Here is a 19,862-nt window from a genome sequence, read left to right on the forward strand (position 1 = left end):
TTTTATTAAATGAAGTTTGCTTATACTTGATTGGCTGTTGTAGTAATGTGTTCGCTTAACAAGATCCATTAGATTCTTTCTGCTTATCACTTCAGTTAGAAGTGCTACATTCCCAAACTCTAATGTTAATCCGAGAGCGGTGGGGAGACCTTGTGCAGGTAGAGAGGTATCATCCTGGCAAGTGCCTCTCCCTCTCAGTTTGGAAGTAAGTAAAGTTGATTCTGGTGGATTCATGTTGTGACTGTAAATACTGTTTCTCTTTTTCTCTTATACATCTGATTTACTATATGCTGATAGCTGTGTGCCTCTGACAACATGATATTGTATAGTAAGGTCCTGTGATAGCACACAAACTTCACAGGACATCCAAAATTGACACCTTTCTTAGAATGTAGCATGTTTTAAATATGTAGACATCTATGTGCTTGTTCTAAGACTTATACTAAAAAAGTTAGATTACTCTGGGCTAATACCAGATTGCTAAAAACTTAGGTGGTTGGATATCGTTTTTTAAAAAACATGCTTGCTTATCACAGTTTTACATTTTGGATTGCACCTTTTAATATCTTTTGGGGGGAGGGTTTTAGGAAAAATTAGTGTTGGGCTGTTCATAGTCCTTAATTCCCTGTTTAAACTTTGCTTGAGTCCCATTTTTCTATAAAGCAGAGATGACTAGATACCACTTAGAATATAGGTTGTTTTGTTTTGGATTTTTGTTTGTGTGCGTGTTTTATTTTTAAATTCTGTGGGGTCTTTTTAATGCAGTAAATCAAATGCTGTGTTTGATTACAGACTAGCTCTCTTCCCAATATTAATGTATTCCCTCCACAAACAGTGAGGGTCTGTCATGTTCTAGACTCTGGCTAAGGCACACAATAGATTGCCTCTATTTCAATCCAAAAGTTAACAGTCCGTGTTGAAAAAAAATTGTATATTTCTTTTTTTCTCTTTAGTCAACAGGTCCTTGGGAGAAAAACAGGGATGGCATCTGTTCACAAAGTTACAATTAAAATCGATGAGAATGATGTCTCTAAACCTTTGCAGATTTTTCATGATCCTCCTTTGCCAGTTTCTGATTCCAAATTAGTAGAGAGAGCCATGAAGGTAGATGATGTCAGTATATTTTCATATTGGTTTAATGAAATGAATATAATATAACTTATCATTTATAGTTAAATTTTAGTACAAATTCTTTAAAATACTTAATTGTTCCTAAAATCCTTTTTGAAACTTGTTTTAAATGATTGTTATGCTTCTACACTTGTTATTTGTTAAAAATCTAATATTCTAACAGTTTTAAAAATATTCTTTCATATTTAAAATTTAAATCAGATGTTATTTTTAAGGTTTGTCATTTAATCTTTGTAATAACTGGTAACATATTGTATTTTGATCTATACTCGCTAAAATGTTATCTCTAGTCTTTAAGTCACCAATACCATGATTATTTTTTAAGTTTAAGTTTGCACTTAATCATTGTGATTCTAAAAGGAAATAATCTTGAAGCACAGTAATCTACTCAGGCTTTTAAAGTAAAAATGTTTGAATTGCACATGCGATTCTATTGTTCTTGTCTATGCAGATTGATCACTTATCAATAGAAAAACTCCTGATTGACAGCGTCCGTGCACGAGCTCATCAGAAGCTCCAGGAGCTGAAGGCCATTCTTAGAGGCTTCAATGCCAATGAAAACTGTAGGTTCTTTAAATAGGCATTTCTTTCTTTCTTTTGTTTGAACTTGTATTCACTTTTATTTTCTGAAGGGTCTGTCTGAATATGACTTCTTTCTTGATATACCGGTTTTGTTATGGAGGCTGGGCATTTTTGCATTTCAACTTGTGATCTACCAAGCTTGTCCTAACTTTTCCCTTATTTTCTTTTTAATTTAGCTTGGCCTTATTTTGAAATGTCTGCATACTGACCCTCCTTAAAACTCTTTTTTTCCTATTGAAATGGAAGCTATTTTAACATTTTAATATGACTCTTACTTCTTTTAGTTTTTCTTCTACAGTTAAGGCAGCTTTGCAGATTTTTATGATATAGTTATAAAGTGTGCCTTTTTGAAGCAGAATATATGCTTTGTCTTTTAAAACATTATTTTGAATTGTTAATACATTAACAGGGTTCAAAATAAATACAGATGTACACACATAGTGAAAAATCTTCTATTTACCTAGTAGATTCAGAGCTTTGGGGACAGTCAATCATATAGAAAGTAAGCACTTTCATTTTAGGAATATAGTTTCACAGTATTATGCACATATTTACTAATATCCCTTCCCCAGTTGTTCTTGGCCTTGATTACCTCATTCCCACAGTGAACACCCTTTAAGTGAGATGGTGTAAGTGAAGTGCCATATAAATATGAAGTCATAATAGTGCCAGTAGCAAAGGCAGTCACTGCCTTTCATCATCGCAGAGCCCAGCTCAATCCATTAATACTTAAAAAGCAGCTTCTTAGGTATGGACTAGTCACAGTGGATTAAAACTGCTTTGATGAAGTAGATAAAAACTGCCTAAAGAAAAGACAGAAAGTCAGGAAAATAAATTTATATTTAGAATACAAGATTTCCAAGGATGGTGAAAGAATATAGGTGAAAAAGAGTGTCCAAAACAAGCTAAAGACTAAGAGGAAGGTCAGCTTAACTTAAAAATGCAAATGTGGGCCTTAAAGAAATAAAGGTTATGTCAGACATCTGGTGAATGTAGTGGCTAAATCTATTTTGAGGGTATGTATCCAGTAGCTTCATCAAGGTTTAACATTAGATTTCTTAGGTGGTGTTTTTTTTTTAAGATTTTATTTATCTTTTGACAGAGGGGAAGGGAGCGAGAAAAAGAGGGAAATATCAATGTGTGGTTGCCTCTCATTTGCCCCCTACTGGGGACCTGGCCTGAAACCCAGGCATGTGCCCTGAGTGGGAATTGAACTGGTAACTTTTTGCTTTTCAGGACAATGCCCAACCAAGTGAGCCCCACTAGTTAGGGCTAGATTAGTTATCTTTTTATTACTGCGTTATAATAGTTCTTTATGTAAGTCCCTTTTCATATATCATGATTTGCAAGAATTCTTTCATTCTGTGAGCTGTCTTTTCACTTTATGGTATCGTTTGTAATACAAATTTTTAATTTTGACAACGTCAAATTTGTCTTTTTTCTTTTGTTGCTTGTACTTCTAGTGTCACACCTAAAGAATCCATTACTTAACCAAAGGTCATGAAGATGTGTATGCCTGTGTTTTCTTCTCAGAGTTTTATAGTTTTAGCTCTTACGTTCACATTCCCTTTAGTTAATGTTTGTGTTGGTGTGAGATAAGGGTCCAACCACATTCTTTTGTATAGGGATATGCAGTTGTTCCAGTAACTTTGGTTAAAAAGACAATTTTTCCCCCTGTTTAATTGTCTGGGCACCCTTGTTGAATTGCCCCTTTTTTGTTCTTAACAAAAACTCTTTAATTATCTTTGTAATCTTAATTTTTCTAATTTGTAATTTTTCAAAATAGGGACAGTCTAAAATTTCATTTCTTGGGATTGCAGAAAAGAGTGTTTTGTGATCTTCTAATAGACTCTGGTTTACTTTAGTATCATCTGTAGTCAAAGCTTAGTAAAAAAAATACTCAGTATAATTGCCCTGAGGATATTTAAATTACTTTGAAAAACAGACTCTAAGCATATGTTTACATAGGAAGTTTTGTGTGCTGTTCGTAAGTTGCAAAGATTTTTCTTTAGTAGAGATGTCACTTCTTGAGTAGCCAAAAGATCTGGCTTGTCTTCAGTCTTCACACTTTGTATTACTGTCTATTGGTGCATTCCTCATGTTGTCCTCAATACATAGATAGGGAGAAATAAAAGAGAAGTAAATATATTCCTGCTGCAGGAAAAAGTAGTGTACAGTCCTGTCATCTTGCATAGCTTTTAATTCTCCTTTCTATGCTTTAGTCACAAGTTTCTCCATTTTTGGATACCGTAACACTGGTTGCTTTTAAATGCCTAGGGCCTTATATGTTTTTCTTTTATGGACATTGGTGGTGATAAAATATGTTCAGATAAGTACATGAAAGTATTTTCTATCTTTTGGACAAGATAGAAAATCTTGTATGTTCTACTTTGATGCCCTACCTTTTCAAGAATGCTCAATTTTTATAATTAGATTGAAATTATAATTGTTATCCTAATTGTCAGAACTAGTTTTACTTCATTGCTACACTTTAAAAATGTTTTTGCTTTAAGGGATACATTTCTATCCTGTTAGGAATTATAACAGTACAGATCAGTTTTAAAAATCAGCAACAGTGCTTCAAATCTGTAAGTACTTTTTATTATATTAACATAGTCAATTCAGCAAAACATGAACTGATTTGCCACACTGCTCTGAATTATAAAATACTGTAAAAGCAATTCCTGTTTGTGCCTTTTTCTGTTTTTTGTTCTATTTTGTTTGACTTTAAGTGACAGTTCTGCTGGATCTGCATGTTAAACATTTGTATACAAATATGTATCAGATATGCTTTCAAGCAGTTTGTTTTCATCTGACTAAATATGCCTCCTTCAATTTTTTTTCTTTATATATAAATTTGATAATTTGTATACATAGGACCAGTGGTAACCTCACTTATTTTAATTACTGCAAAATCATCATAAGAGGTTTTGGTATGTCTTTGAGTCATAAAGCAGTATAGATAATGTATATTGTTAAGCACTTTACTTTTTAAATCACCCCTACAAACTTGTTATTTCTTCCTCCTAAGGATCCATGGCATGGACAGCAAGATATTACTGTCCTTGTTTAATCAGGTAGCACAGAGAAGTCATATCTGGTGAAAGGCGGGGACTCCCATTCCCACTCTTCTCACGGCCTGCCTTTCTTCTGTGCTGTAGCTTTAGAGGCGTGTGGTAACCAAAAGAGCATATTTCTTTTACAACACCTGCAGCACCTGGTGTGCTCTCAGTGCTCTGCTCCTTTACTAACTGTGTTATGCCAACCTGTGGGATTAAGGGAAAAGTTAATTGGGCCTGGTAAAAAATACTGTGAAATTCTAGAACAAGAATATTGGCAGCTTTGGGAATTTGTGTATAATAGTTGCCTATGTCTTATTTTTCTGTAACTTGAAAATGAGTTACATAAATAATGGAAAAAATTTTCCTGTATAATCAATAATGTTTAATAGTTCTCAAATGTTTTTTTTAAACACATGGGTCCTAATTTCTAGAAAACCTTTCTTTATGAAGAATGGCATTGAGAATATTTAGGCCATAGATGAAACTTATTTGATTTACTGAACAAGTGATTTTCTTCCCACTATATTAAAAACAAAATCCTTAAAAATTAACTTGCTGGTAATTACTGAGTGAAAGTAAAACTAGAACCTGGCTCACTAATGACGTTAAATTATCACGAGTTATATTAACCTTTTTTAAGGCATCTTGAAATTTTTTTGTTGTAGTATTTGAGGCAGGCATGTTTGTTTCAAGTTACCTTGAAGATTATACTCTTTTGAGCTACTAATTGACTTAATAGTACTATTCTAGTTTTGCAAAAATCATGTTTTTCTTCTGTCAGGATTGTGCAATAGTTGGTTTGTTCTAGTCACTGAGAAATACTTTTTTTTTTTTTTAGAACTACTCAGAAATATAATTTTTAATTTCTAACTGTTCAGCTTCCATAGAGACTGCACTTCCAGCTCTTGTTGTTCCCATCTTGGAGCCCTGCGATAATTCAGAGTGTCTACACATTTATGTAGATTTGCATTCTGGAATGTTCCAATTGATGCTTTATGGACTTGGTATGTTACTAAATGATATAGTCATTCAGTATAAGGAAAAATATTTTTAACAAAAGCAAAATTAAAATTTTCTGCCATTAGATATTGAGAAGAGTGGCATAAGCAAGTATAGAGAGTAGATATGGAAGGAATAACTCGCTGATACCTATTCTTGGGGCCCATTTTAACTCTAGTTTGGATTTTTTTGTACCAGAAGCTAAACTTCCCAATATGGAGTACCCTCATGTTCTTTCTCTCATGTAAAACTAATAATGTTGATGGCTGATGTTTTTTAGATGAACTGTTTTACCACTAATAATTGGATGACATGGAGATGGTGAAAAGGAATTCTCATGTCATTCATGGCTGAAGAACATATTTAATGACTGCATAAATATCTACGATAACTTGGGGTACAGAATCCTGGCGGAAAAGACCTTTTTTCTGGCTTAAATACAATAGAATTTAAAGTTTGATTTCTTACATGTTCTATTACTGAGTTGGTGTTCTGAAATGATGTACTACTAGGAACTTAGTGGTTTTATATTGCTAAAGGACACTGTTCTTGAATATAATAGCACATTTGCCATTTGAAATTTACATTAGATGGATTGATGAAAATAAAAGGTTTTCTAGTTATATGGCTAGAAAGAGACTGTTCTCTGAATTTCTCATGGAAAATTGGCCACATTACTTTGAATCACATCACATTTGTGATGGCTAAATGATAGCTGACACATTTATGAATTACCTTTTAACTATGGTTCATACCAACTGGCAATTGTTGTTTGTTCCTCAAAACTTTATTTAACTGTTTCCTTAATTATTAACATAGTACGTACTCAAATGAAAAACCTAAAATGTACATAGTACGTACTCAAATGAAAAACCTAAAATGTAAAAATGAGAGAAGAAGCAAAAAATAGTTACTCTTGGCCATCATTATTATTTTCATCTCGGGCTTTTATAACAAAGAACCAGAATGGGTGGCTTAAATAGCAGAAATTTATTATGCTTTCAGTTCTGGAGGTTAGAAGTTTGAAAGCAGATTGCCAGCATGGTCCCCTTACGGTCAGGGCCCTCTTCCTGGCTTGTAGATGTCACCCTTCTCACTGTGTGGTCATATGACAGGAAGAGCAAACTGGCTTTTTTCATAAGGGCACTAATCCATCCCATCACGAAGCCCCCAACTGTCTGACCTTGTCTAAATCTAATCATCTCCCTAAGGGCCTACCTCTAAATACCATCACGTTAGAAGTTAGGGCTTCAACATATGAATAATGCAGTTCAATCCATAGCAGTGCTCTTCTATTTTTTCTTTTTTTTTTTTTAAGGTTTTATTTATTTATTTTCAGAGAGAGGGGAAGGGAAGGAGAAAGCGAGGGAAAGAAACATCTATGTATGGTTGCCTCTCACGTGCCCCCAACTGGGGACCTGGCCTGCAACTGGCCTGCAACCCAGGCATGTGCCCTGACTGGGAATTAAACCAGTGACCCCTTGGTTCACAGGCTGACACTCAATCCACTGAGCCACACCAGCCAGGGCTCTTATTAGCATTTTCTAGTGTCATTAAAAATTCTAAGCGACATTTAGCATGCTAATCTTGAGACAACAGTACTTGCTTATGCCAGAGACCATTTGTATTTAATAAATAAATAAATGTTATAATGGAGTTTTATAGTTTTTATGATTTTTAAGTTTTTAATTCTAGTAATACTATGAGTTTTAAATATATACAAGTTAAAAATATTGAGCAGACTAAGAGTTTTGGGAATTAAAATATAGGCAAAGAATTCTTGTATTTGTTACTATTCTCCTCTAATTGTACATTTGCTATTAATTACTTTTCTTAACTATAACACTCCCTAAATGTTAAAGAGGGAATACAAATTAGGTTAATTAATGCTTAATGACACATTCAATTTAGTTTTTTTTGGACTCAAAAATAACACTACTTTCTACCTAAAACAATAATTTCATTTAAGTTTTTGGCTACCTAGATATTTCATGTCTCGTGTCAGCAATTAGTTAATGAAATGCTTTATTTTATAGACCAGGCCACTTTGGATGACATGGAGAAGTCTATGAATGATGATATGAAACGGATCATTCCTTGGATTCAACAACTTAAGTAAGCTTATTTATTTAGCTCAAGACTAAAAATGGAAACTTATTTTGACAAGATATATTTTCTCTTGATCACTTTTAATGTTTATGACTTGAAACTTGAGCACCTTTTGGTACTTAAATCTAAATTCTCTTGGAATAGGTCCAGGATGGGAGTGCTTCGTATTAAATTCCCCTCTAGAGCAAATACAGGTATGAAGGGCATGACACTCAACTTTCGTTCCTTGCCACATTCTCTCTTGTACAAGTACTCTCTAAGTACTCTACACAATAAATTTTATTGTATCTAGTCTTCTCTGCAATAGTGTCTTACTTGTTCTTATTCAGGACAATCTTCAAGGTATGACTCTACCAGCTGGCACTTTGAAAATTATCATTTCTGCTTCTCTAATAGTGTCATTCATTTCGTCTCAAAATCCTTTGAATGCTTCATAATGTGAAACTAAATAAAATTGAAAATTGAGCTAGAGATAATTGCGAGGGTTCATTACCACTCTAGTACCCAAAGGTACTTTACAGCAACTCTTAACAAACTCTTTTAAAATTAACAAAATTCCAAGTGATAAAAATAAATTTTAGAGATTAAAATTAAATCTGGCAAATGGAGAGTGGGTGGGATCTATTAATTTTGTGATCTTTTAGCCTATCCCTTCTCCTTTGGCAAGTTTTAGTTTTATAAATGTTTGAAGATTTTGATATCATCAAGTCATTTTTTTCATCACCAGGACATGATTTTAAATGTCAATAGGTGGATAATATTATGAGCCTTTTGAACAGCTGTTTAGTTTATCTGTATCTGAAAAATGGTAGTCATTACTCTGGATAACAATTTCTAAAATTTTTGTGGATTGGCATCATTTGTTGTGCATTTTGGCTCACCGAGCAAGGTTTAAATACTTAAATGATTAATTCACATCTTGCATACCTTGAGGTTGTTTATCTGGCACTTTCAGCTAGCAGAAATATAACCTAAAGCCAGAAAGCTGAGCCCCCAAAACCTTAAGCTCACATAATTTATTTATAAGAAAGGTCCCATAGTTGTCAGTTATTTCAGTACTTCTCAAATGATCTTTGATGAATAACCAGTTTACCACTAATTTATCATGGGATGTTAATTTTTTTAAATAACTATTGAAGTATTATTTACCTATCATAAAATTTACCCGTTTTAAGTGTACAATTCCATGATTTGTAGTAAATCTGCTGAATTTTGCATCCATAACCACAACCCGATTTTAGAACATTTTCATCACCTCAAAAAGGTGCTCATTTACTGTTAATCCCTATTCCCAGCCTCAGCTTCAGGCATGAATCTACTTTCTGTTTCTGTAGATTTTTCCTTTGCTGGACATTTCCTATAAATGAAATCATAAATTATGTGATCATTAGTGACTGGCTTCTTTCACTTAGCATAATGTTTCAGAATTCATGTTGGAGCATGTATATCTCAGTACTTCTTTCCTTTTTTTTTTTTTTTTTTTTAGAATTAAACAAAATTATTTATTTTTAGAGAAAGGGGGAGGGAGGAAGAAAGAGAGGGAGAGACCCATCAATGTGTGGTTGCCTCTCGTGCACCCCCTACTGAGAACTGGGGATTGAACTGGCAACCCTTTGGTTCACAGATGTGCATTCAATCTACTGAGCCTCACCAGCCAGAGCAGTACTTCATTCCTTTGTATGGCTGAATAATACTTCAACATATAGGTAGACCACATTTTGTTAATCCGTTCATCAGTTGATGGACATTTGGGTTCATTTCTACTTTTCAGCTATTGTAAATAATGCTTCTGTGAATATTCACATACAGGTGTATGTGTGGACTTAGATTTTCATTCTACTAGGAGTGGGATTACTGGGTCATACAGTAAATTTATGTTTAACTTTTTAAAGACACTGCCAAACTAGTTTCCAAAGTAGTTGTGCCACTTTACAGTTGCATCAGCAGTGTTTGAGGGTTTTCATTTCTCTGCATTCTTGCTAACACTTGTTACTGTCTTTGACTGTAGCCAACCTAGTGAGTATGATGGGGTATCTCACTGTGGTTTTGGTTTACATTTCCCTAATGGCTAATGATATTGAACATCTGTTCATGTGATTACTTTTTTAATAATATGCAATGGAAACAAACTTCAGAAAAAACAAACTTCAGAAGAAACGTATAAAATATAAGCCCCAATTTTTATTATTAGAGTTAACAGACAAAATTACATTTCAATAAATATAATGAGAATAAATACCACAAGGAAAAAAGATAATTTGAAATCTATGCATGTTTTTCATTAAAAGTACATGTATTGACAATTAATACAGAAAATTTACTTTTGGTAAATATATTTTACTGATTTTGCTGTTACAGTGGTTCCAATTTTTGCCCCTGTGCCTCCCTCCATGTGGTACCCCCCATTACCTCCAGCAATTCCCTCCCTTAGTTCATGTCCATGGGTCATGCATGTAAGTTCTTTGCCTACTCCATTTCCTATACTATTCTTAACATCCCCCATTTTATACCTCCAATTTGTACTTTTTAATCCCTGCACCTGTTCCCCAGTTCTCACCTTCCCCCTCCCAGCTGATAACCTTCCAAATGCTATATCTATGATTCTATTCCTCTTGGTTGTTTGCTTAGTTTATTTTTCAGATTCAGTTATTGATAGTTCTGCATTTGTTGCCATTTTAATTTTCATAGTTTTGATCTTTTTCTTATATAGTTCTCTTTAACATTTCATATAATAATGGCTTGGTGATGATAAACTCCTTTAGCTTTACCTTGTCTGGGAAGCACTTTGCATTCTAAATGATAGCTTATCTACCCTTCTATTCTAAATGATAGCTTTGCTGGATAGAGTCATCTTGGGTGTAGGTCCTTGCTTTTCATCACCTTGAATACTTCTTGCTAGTCCCTTCTACCCTGCAAAGTATCTTTTGAGAAATCAGCTGACAGTCTTATGGCAACCCCTTTGAAGGTAACACTTTGCTTTTCTCTTGCTGCTTTTAAGATTCTGTCTGTATCTTTAACCTTTGGCATTTTCATTATGTGTCTTGGTGTGGTTCTCTTTGAGTCCAACTTGTTTGGGACTCTCTGTGCTTCCTTGACTTGTATGTCTGTTTCCTTTGCCAAATTAGGAAAGTTTTCTTTTATTATTTTTTTCAAGTAAGTTTTCAATTTCTAACTCCTCTTCTCCTTTTAGCACCCCTATGATTTGGATGCTGGTACATTTGAAGATGTCCCAGAGGTTTCTTATTCTATTGTCTTTTTTTAAAATTCCTTTTTCTTCTTGCTGTTCTTATTGAATGCTTTTTTTTCTTCCTTGTGTTCCAGATTGCTGATTTGACTGTCAGCTTCATCCCCTCCACTCTTAGTTCCCTGTGGATTTTTCTTTATTTTACTTAATGCAACCTTCATTTCTGCCTGGGTCTTTTTTATGGTGTTGCAGTACCCAATGAGCTCTTTGAGCATCCTGATAACCAGTGTTTAGAATTGTGCATCTGATAGGTTGCTTATCTCCATTTCATTTAGTTCTTTTGCTGGCGTTTTGTTCTGTTCTTTCATTTGGGCCGAATTTCTTTGTCTCCTCAATTCGGCAGCTGCCCAGTGTTTGTTTCTGTGTATTAGGTAGAGCTGCTTTGACTTTCTGTCTTAGTAGCATGACCTACTGTAGATAAGGTACCTGTCTAGATGAATGTGGCTTCTTTAAATCCTTGGTTGTCAGACTTCCATACAGCTCTATTTTCTGACAAATCTGGGTCATGTTCATTTTATAGTTTAGTTGTAATATTTGCTGTAGTTGTGCATGGAGGCAAAGTGTGTTTACCTATACCTCCATCTTAGCCAGAAGTCTCTTAATCTGCATAGGGTGTAAGCCAGGTATTCTCTCCCCGATGTCCCCATGGGCTCTCAAGCTATCTTCTAACTGAAGATTTTCACTAATTGCTAACTGAAATTGATCATTTTCCTGCCTGCAGCCAGTGGGATGGTCTGGGAGGCGGCCCCTCGCACGCACCATGCCACAGCCAGGAAATTTACTCTTAATGCTCAAATTTTTTATTTCACAAAGTTATGACAAAACAAAAAATTAAAAAGTAAAATAGCAATTTCATTTACACTTTGAAAAGAAATCCTGTTTTTATAATTTATATATATTTATAATTTGTACTTACATTGTATTTATGATGTTTTTTAAATTTATTGATTATTGATTTAGAGAGAGGAAGAGGGGAGGGAGAGGGAGCAAGAATGAGCTATCCATTTGTTGCTCCACTTATTTACGCATTCATTGGTTGATTCTTGTATGGGCCCTGACTCAGGGATGAACCCGCAATCTAGTGTATCGGGACGACACTCTAACAAAGTTAGCTACCTGGCCAGGGCTATTTATGATATCTTGTATTTAGAATTCTTAATGTGACAAGTGAACTTGTTTCTTGTTTGTTAATTTATCTAATCTAAGTTGGATTGATGATAATGCTCATTATAGGAGATCATGTATATCTTAATTGTGTCTAGGTTATTCTTCTCTGTTATTCTTCGAATAACATACATAGAGTAGAGATACCAGTCCCACAAAGGTATGTTGGTGGGATTGGAAGTAGAGATTTGAAAGCAATTTTAGCAAGTTCAGGACATTCATTTCTAACTATTACCTGCAATGAATCAGCTATTGGTATATTTTCTTAAAGATTTTATTTTTAGAGGGGAAAGGAGGGAGAAAGAGAAGGAGAGAGACATCAGTGTGTGGTTGCCTCTCACGTGCCCCCTACTGGGGACCTGGCCCACAACCCAAGCATGTGCCCTGACTAGGAATTGAACCATGACCCTTTGGTTCCCAGGCTGGTGCTCAATCCACTGAGCCACACCAGCCAGGGCGGTATATTTTCAAAATTTATCTTTGTTCCTTTGTTAGTAGCCAGTTCCAGCAATTGGTCCTGTGAAGTTATAGTTAAAGTTTTTCAGTGAAAAGAAATGGTTTCCAGATTTTTACTTTAATGTAACATGGTTTTACTGCACAACTAGTACAGTTTGTACCACATGCAGCTCACCACACAAAAGCAACGGCAACTGAACTGGACTATACCCTGTTCAGCAAGGCAAGCCTACTGATATGAGCTTGAATGTGTGGCATTATTATGTAGCTATGAAAAGTTTCTAAATTCATACTCTTATTTTCTTATATCATTGTGGATCAGTGAGAGTTTGTGAACTCTATTTTACACATATCCCTTTTTTCACATATTACGTGGTATCCTAGCACTAAAAGGAGTAGTGTAAAAAACATCAAAGTGAAATCTGGTGGCATAACTGAGAGGAGGGAAAGAAGGTAATTAATACTTACTGGCACGTGATAGGTATACCCCATGACATACACAATACAAAAACTGGGATTACATATCTCTAATAATACCAGACAAAATGATACTTTTATATTTATTTATTGTCTGTTCCATTTGTTTTATAAACACTTCAGGCATTTTATAAAGGATGTTGAGATTAGTTTGTGCTGTCTTATAAACCATAGGAAATCTGTCATCTCCTATAATAAACTAATATAGTGTCTCTTCCTTAATGCTAGTTAATTCCACCTTATAACTAATCAAAATCATTCACATTGCAGTTTAACTCCTTAAACTAGAACTAACAAACCAATGCAAAACTGGAAAAATGATTTACCATTATGGTCATGTGTCTTTTTTACTAGTTCAATTAAACTTCAAATTAATTATCTTTTTAGTGGTCTTCAATGATCTATTTATAAATCAGTAGCATGAAATTAATCAGAAAATTCTATGATTTTATGATGTGGTCTGTCTTTTTTAAATTAAGGTTTTGGCTTGGACAACAGCGTTGCAAACAATCTATAAAACATCTGCCTACAATAAGCACTGATACATTGCAGCTGTCCAATTACTCAACTCATCCTATTGGAAAACTTTCTAAGCATAAGCTGTTCATTAAACTTACTCGTCTTCCACAATACTATATTGTAAGTATGCCAAGGTGTGATTTGGGTGATCAGGTTCAGTAATTGTGTCAGTATCTTAAATGATTTATTGTTTAATTTAATTTTCAAATGTATTTTATTGGATAGATAACTTTTATATAGTGATTCTTGACTCAGGAGAGGAGGGAAATTATGTCTCTAAGAAATTATGTAATGATCAGGCAGGGTTGGGGAATATAAGCTATGCTCCGGTTCCTCACCCAAGGATCTCTCCTATAGTGAAGCCTAGTTTCTGCTTGGGATGAGGCATCATCTTTGTATAAGAAGAAAAATTTTGAAAACAACTACTGTGAAGGTTTGGAGATGTTTTGACGTCAGATAAATTTGGTTGTTTTTAGTTAAATACTAACTTGCATAATGCAGTCTTTTAAATATGGACTGGCTGAAGGAGCTTTATTTTTTCATCCTTAATTGATTGAAGGCATATATATCCACTTTATTGATTGCATGTACCTTTAGTGCATACTAAGATCCTTTCTTACTGCTTTTTCACTCTTTCTAGGTATTTTCCAGTTAGTTTCTTTGAGATCTTCGAATTGGTTAAAATTTGCAAAAATTTGAAATATGAACTCACCCTAAATACATGTCCCTGCTTATAGAAATGTCTCTGTACACCAAGTAGATACTTGTGGTTAATAATCTAAGGTGTTTGAAAAATATAATTCAGGATTGTTGGTTGAAGATAGTGGGAATGAATTATTTTAAAGCTTTTGAGCTCTACTTTAAAAAGTACCGTAATCTGATAAATCTTAAGTTACTCTTAATTTATGTAAACTAATAAATCTCATTGATGTGAATTTCACCTGTTTTCTGAATTTTAAAACAGCAGCTATGGAACTAGATTTGACACATGACAAAGGATTATTGTTTCAGTTCTCAGCGAGCTGCTTGGTCGATATTTGAAATGATACGTGGAATACACACACACGAGTCAAACCTTTGAACATACATGTTACCTCTTACACTCAGCCATATACAAGGGGGGACCTACAAAAAACAATTATCTTCTGGAGGGCAGGCCCCTTGTAGTATAGGCTTCCCTCACTAGGTGAGTGTTCTAGGAACCCATCTGTATCAGTGTACCAGCAGGCATTGTTGTGAGAGGTTGTGTTCAGCTTCAGTGAATTTTTTTTGAAGACTCAGTGCATTTGCCCATTTCATGATGGGTGATTTACGAGGGCACCTGCCCACACCACGCTGAGTATTCAGCAGTTTTTGACCAAAAGCAGCATGACCCCCATGCCCTGCCCTCTCTATGCACCCAATCTTGCCCCACCCCCAGTGACTTTTTTGTTTCCCTGGATGTTTTGCTGATATGGAAGAGGTGGAACAAAAAATGGCAGATGCACTCAAAGGCATCAAAACAGTTCAAAAACTATTTTGAGCAGTGGAAAAACATCTGGATACATGTATTCCATCAAATGGAGAGTACGGGAAAGTGAAGTTTAAACATGTAAGAAAAAATACACAATTTTTTAATAAATAAATTCTGGGGGTTTTGGGGTCCCCCTTGTACAAAATAAAATGGTTGTAATTTATTATTTTCTGACCTTATTCAGTATCAACAAAAAACCAGGCTTTTAGTTTCAATGACCAGTGATTTTATTAATAGTTTGTATAACATAGTTTAGACCAAAATTAAATACATGTTACTCTTCAGCCTCCGTATTTCTTACTTACAGAGGATATATTCACAAAAGTAGAAAAATGACTACTATGTATATTAAGAACTGAGGAAAGCCTTGCTGTCTTTAAATGTCTTTCTGCCATACTTTTCTCAGATTTACTAAGATATCATTTACATGTAGTAAAAATACACTTTTTTGTGTCTTGAGTTTTAATAAACGCATAGTTTTGTATCCTCCATCTCAACACGACACAGAACAGAGCCATCATTCCTCTTCTCCAAAATCATGCTGTTCCTCTGTAATCAAACCCCATCCCCACACTCTCAATTAATGAGCACTGACCTATTTTCTGTCTCTCTAGTTTTGTTTTTCAGTTTAGTTTCTTTCACTCGCCATGATGCCTTTGACCTTGACCATATTATTGTATGTATAATGGTTCACTCCTTTTATAGCTGAGTAGTATTCCATGGTATAGATGTGCCATTGTTTGTTTAACCAGTCTCCAGTTGAAAGACATCTGAGTTGTTTACAGTTTGGGGCAATTATCAGTAAAAGTGCTATAAGTATTTGCATATAGGTTTTTTGTGAACTTAAATTTTTGTTGCTTTTTTAAGATTTTATTTATTTTTAGAGAAGGGAAGGGAGAAAGAGAGGGAGGGAAACATCAATGTGTGGTTGCCTCTCGTAAGCCCCCTACTGGGGACCTGGTCTGTAACCTAGGCATGTGCCCTAGACTGGGAATCCAACTGGCAACACTTTGGTTTGCAGATCAGCACTCAGTCCACTGAGCCACACCAGCCAGGGCTAAATTTTTATTTCTTTTGGATAAGTAACTAGAATTGGGATTGTTAGGTCATCTGGTTAAGTGTATGATTAGCTTTATAAGAAAATGCAAAACTTTTCCAACATGACAGGACTATTTTGCATTTCTGCCAGCAACACACCCTTGTTAGCACTTGGTATTATAATTTTTTGTAAATTAGCCATTCTGGTATGTAATGATATCTTTTTGTAGTCTTAATTTCTGCTGCCCTCATAACTGATGATGTTGAATATCTTTTCATGTGCTTATTTGCTATCCATATATCTTTGGTGAAGTGTCCATTTTACTTTTAATTCTTTCATTTCCTCAGGTGTATCAGTGTGATGCTTAGGTGTTGGCCAAACAATTTTCTGAAGAGAGTATGTAGGAAGGAGTGTGGGAAGGGAGAAGAGAGACAGGAAAGTGTGTTGGTAACCTAACTTTTTTGTGCCCCAGTTTCCTCATCAGAAGAATGAAGATAATTCTACTTCACAGAGTGATTTAGGAGGGTTAAATACGTTAACACCTGTCAAGTAGTTGGGACAGTACATTGTGCATAGTAAGCGCTCTATCGGTATTAGATCTTGTTCTTATCCTCACGGTGACTACATTTTTCAGTTGAAAAATCAGTTTGTTTTTTAGTTTGTTTCAGTTTGTTTTTATATAATTCCAAGTAAGAGAGAGAGAGTTGTCATTTTTCTCTACCATAATAGTGGCATTCTTAGGATGATTAAATGGTTAACGGAGACAGCAGGGCAATTTGAAATAGATAACATTTTAGAAAAGTCTAGTAGACCCACTGGACTTCAGCATAAAGTTTTTTCAGTTTATAAGCTAAGGTATGAATATTAAGAACACCTACTGCAAATAGTCTCAATGTCCCCATTTGCTGTAGTTTACAGTTGCTTTTACTATTATTGTTCTCCTTTACTCTGATTTATTTTTTAGGAAATAAATTGTATGTTTACTAGGAATGCTTTTTTTTGACATCATGATTGATTTGTCCTTGTTTAAAGAAAAAAGACATCAATATTAGATTTATAATTTTGACCCCTAGTTGGTAGAAGGAGGAAAACATCCCTCACCTATTATTTCTCTGAGTGTCTTTTCTGATTTGGGCCTTTTTAGGTTGTAGAGATGTTAGAGGTTCCCAATAAACCCACACAGCTGACATACAAGTACTACTTCATGTCTGTGAGTGTTGCAGAACGGGAAGACAGCCCTGTCATGGCCCTCGTGCTGCAGCAGTTCAAGGACAACATCCAGGAATTGATTTTACGTACAAAAATCGGGAAACAGCCTAGAGCCAGTACTAAGCGCAAGGTATTGATCACGTGGAAATGAGCACAGAATTTGTATGTATTACCTTTGTTTTAGTCTTACACTGCTTTTAATATGGAAAAGAATAAGATCCAGTTTTGAAGATACTGGGCAGCAATAATGTTTAAGTAAAAATGATCTACATTTTCTTGAAAATGCTTCCCTCTTAATTAATAATTAATTACACACCCTTTCCCACAAGAGAGCATGTTAAATACACAATATTTACTACTAAATTTCTCTTGTTTAGACCAGTATTTGCTCAATAAATATTTGTGAAATGAATAAAATTTGTGGTTAACCTTGAACTTTGTTATAAGAGTTTAAGTGCCTTAACTAATTGCATCACATGTACTTTTTTGTTGTGTTCTTTACTTAAATTCTAGTTGTCTGATGATTCATGTCCAGTAGAACCTAAGAAAACCAAACGATCAGGAGAAATACGTGCCTTCAATAAAATTCTAGCTCATTTTGTTGCTGTGTGTGATACAAATATGCCATTTGTAGGACTTCGAGTGGAGGTAATTTTTGGAACAATTTTGGGTACTCTAAATGAAAGAGTAATTTTTAAAATGCTTTGCTAAAGCTACATGGATTCCATTATGACAATCTGAATGATTGTCATTTTGTTCATTTTGGAAGGGGTGGGCTTGAAATCGTAGTGTCTCGTAGTGTACACATAAAACAACTTAAATTATTTCATCTCCCTGATTCAAAATTGTGGCCTTCTGCTGTTTATGGAAATTGAAAGTAAATTATTTCCAGTTAAAATTTAGAAAATGACAACTTTTGAAAATTAGTATCTTGCATTATTTAAGTGTTAGACATGGTCAGTTGATAAAGAGTGGCTTATTTTTGAGTTGGTGAAGCCATACATATTGCTTACACACTAATAAAATTGGGTTCCTTTCTGAGAAGCAGGTCAGAAAGAATATTAAACTGAATTTACTGTTGTCACATGGAAGAAGCAACAGACTTATGCAGAATTAATGTTTTTCAAATTATATAGTTGTGATAATCCAGCATGATCTCCAAACATGTAAGAAAAGGGGGAGATAACAGACGGAACCTGTATTTTTCAAAAAGGGCTTTAGACAGGATTTGTCAATCCTTGAAAGTGATATACTAAAACCTTAATTATTTTGCTCTAATTTAAAATTTTACTTATTGTAAGACTCCTTCCCTCTGTAAATTATTGTGAATTCAGAGATCTGAAAATGTGGGAGTGGATTATTTCAGTTGAGGTGATGATGATAGTCTCGGGAAGACTTTTAGAAAACACTTTCATGCTTTAGAGCAGGGATCAGCAAACCTTTTATGTAAAGGGCCAGATAAATATTTTAGGCATGTGGGTCATATGGTCTCATACCACAGCTACTCAAATCTGTTGTGTAGTACGAACCAGCTACAGTTGATATTCAAACAAATGAGTGTGGCTATGTTCAAATAACACTTTTATTTACAAAAATAGCAATGGGCTGGATTTGGGCATGAGCTGACCCCTGTTTTATAGGGCTTTGGGATCTTTGAGTGTGGGATCAAGTGTGTCATTGTGGAGAGCATCAGTAGCCCAGAGAAATCCAAGCCCAGAAACGGGCACCTAAAATAGATACTCCGGTCCTCAGTGTTCCAGCTCCTACAGCTATGAGCTTGATGAATGTCCTTGTCTGGGTATTGGCCATGGCTCCTAAACTGTACAGACTGTGTCCATGCTTCCTATCAGCTTGACTGTGTTCTTGGGTTTTTTCATAGGGCCATGTGGATTGACTGTATGAATGTCATTCAATAATACCTTTGCAGTAGGAAAAGAGGCTGCATGGTGCCCAGGGACAATGTAATGCAACTATTTCTTCTCTTCCTGCCTGGTCTCTCTTCTCGTACCCACAGGCTAGAAATTGCAGAAACTTGTATCTGCAGTGCCCACATAGACTAATACCTATAGACATATGTCCTCTCCATCCCCCTTATTTGCACTCCTACCTCTGTTGCACACATAAGACATGTGAGAACATTCTGTAATACTCTTTTGAACTCAAACTCTTAAAAACTTACCTACTTTTTCTTCTCTCAATGAAAAAGACATGTTAAAGACAAAAGCAAGCACGTTTTCTGCCTAAAGCAAGTGATACTAAGATGTGAATAACTAAATCTAATCTTACCAGGGATGTTTATTTCTCTGATCTATAGAATAGAGACAACATTTTCAAGCCCTCCTGCACTTTGCTTCCTTT

At 34.9% G+C, this 19,862-nt stretch overlaps 1 protein-coding gene across 3 annotated transcripts in view; it reads left to right on the top strand.

Annotated features, from left to right (window-relative positions):
* Positions 1 to 19,862, top strand: part of MED14 (mediator complex subunit 14) — a 74,502-nt gene that overhangs the window by 23,025 nt on the left and 31,615 nt on the right. For 2 of the 3 annotated variants that reach the window (XM_053917037.2, XM_053917039.2), the window contains exons 8-15: positions 73 to 205; positions 954 to 1,113; positions 1,583 to 1,694; positions 5,654 to 5,779; positions 7,811 to 7,889; positions 13,704 to 13,863; positions 17,440 to 17,634; positions 18,018 to 18,152. In XM_053917037.2, coding sequence (XP_053773012.1) covers positions 73 to 205; positions 954 to 1,113; positions 1,583 to 1,694; positions 5,654 to 5,779; positions 7,811 to 7,889; positions 13,704 to 13,863; positions 17,440 to 17,634; positions 18,018 to 18,152 — 1,100 coding nt within the window. The remainder of the gene's footprint in view (positions 1 to 72; positions 206 to 953; positions 1,114 to 1,582; positions 1,695 to 5,653; positions 5,780 to 7,810; positions 7,890 to 13,703; positions 13,864 to 17,439; positions 17,635 to 18,017; positions 18,153 to 19,862) is intronic. The other variant, XM_053917038.2, reaches the window with a different exon arrangement.

This window comes from Desmodus rotundus, chromosome X (genome assembly GCF_022682495.2).
Source record: "Desmodus rotundus isolate HL8 chromosome X, HLdesRot8A.1, whole genome shotgun sequence".
NCBI classification, from domain to species: domain Eukaryota; kingdom Metazoa; phylum Chordata; class Mammalia; order Chiroptera; family Phyllostomidae; genus Desmodus; species Desmodus rotundus.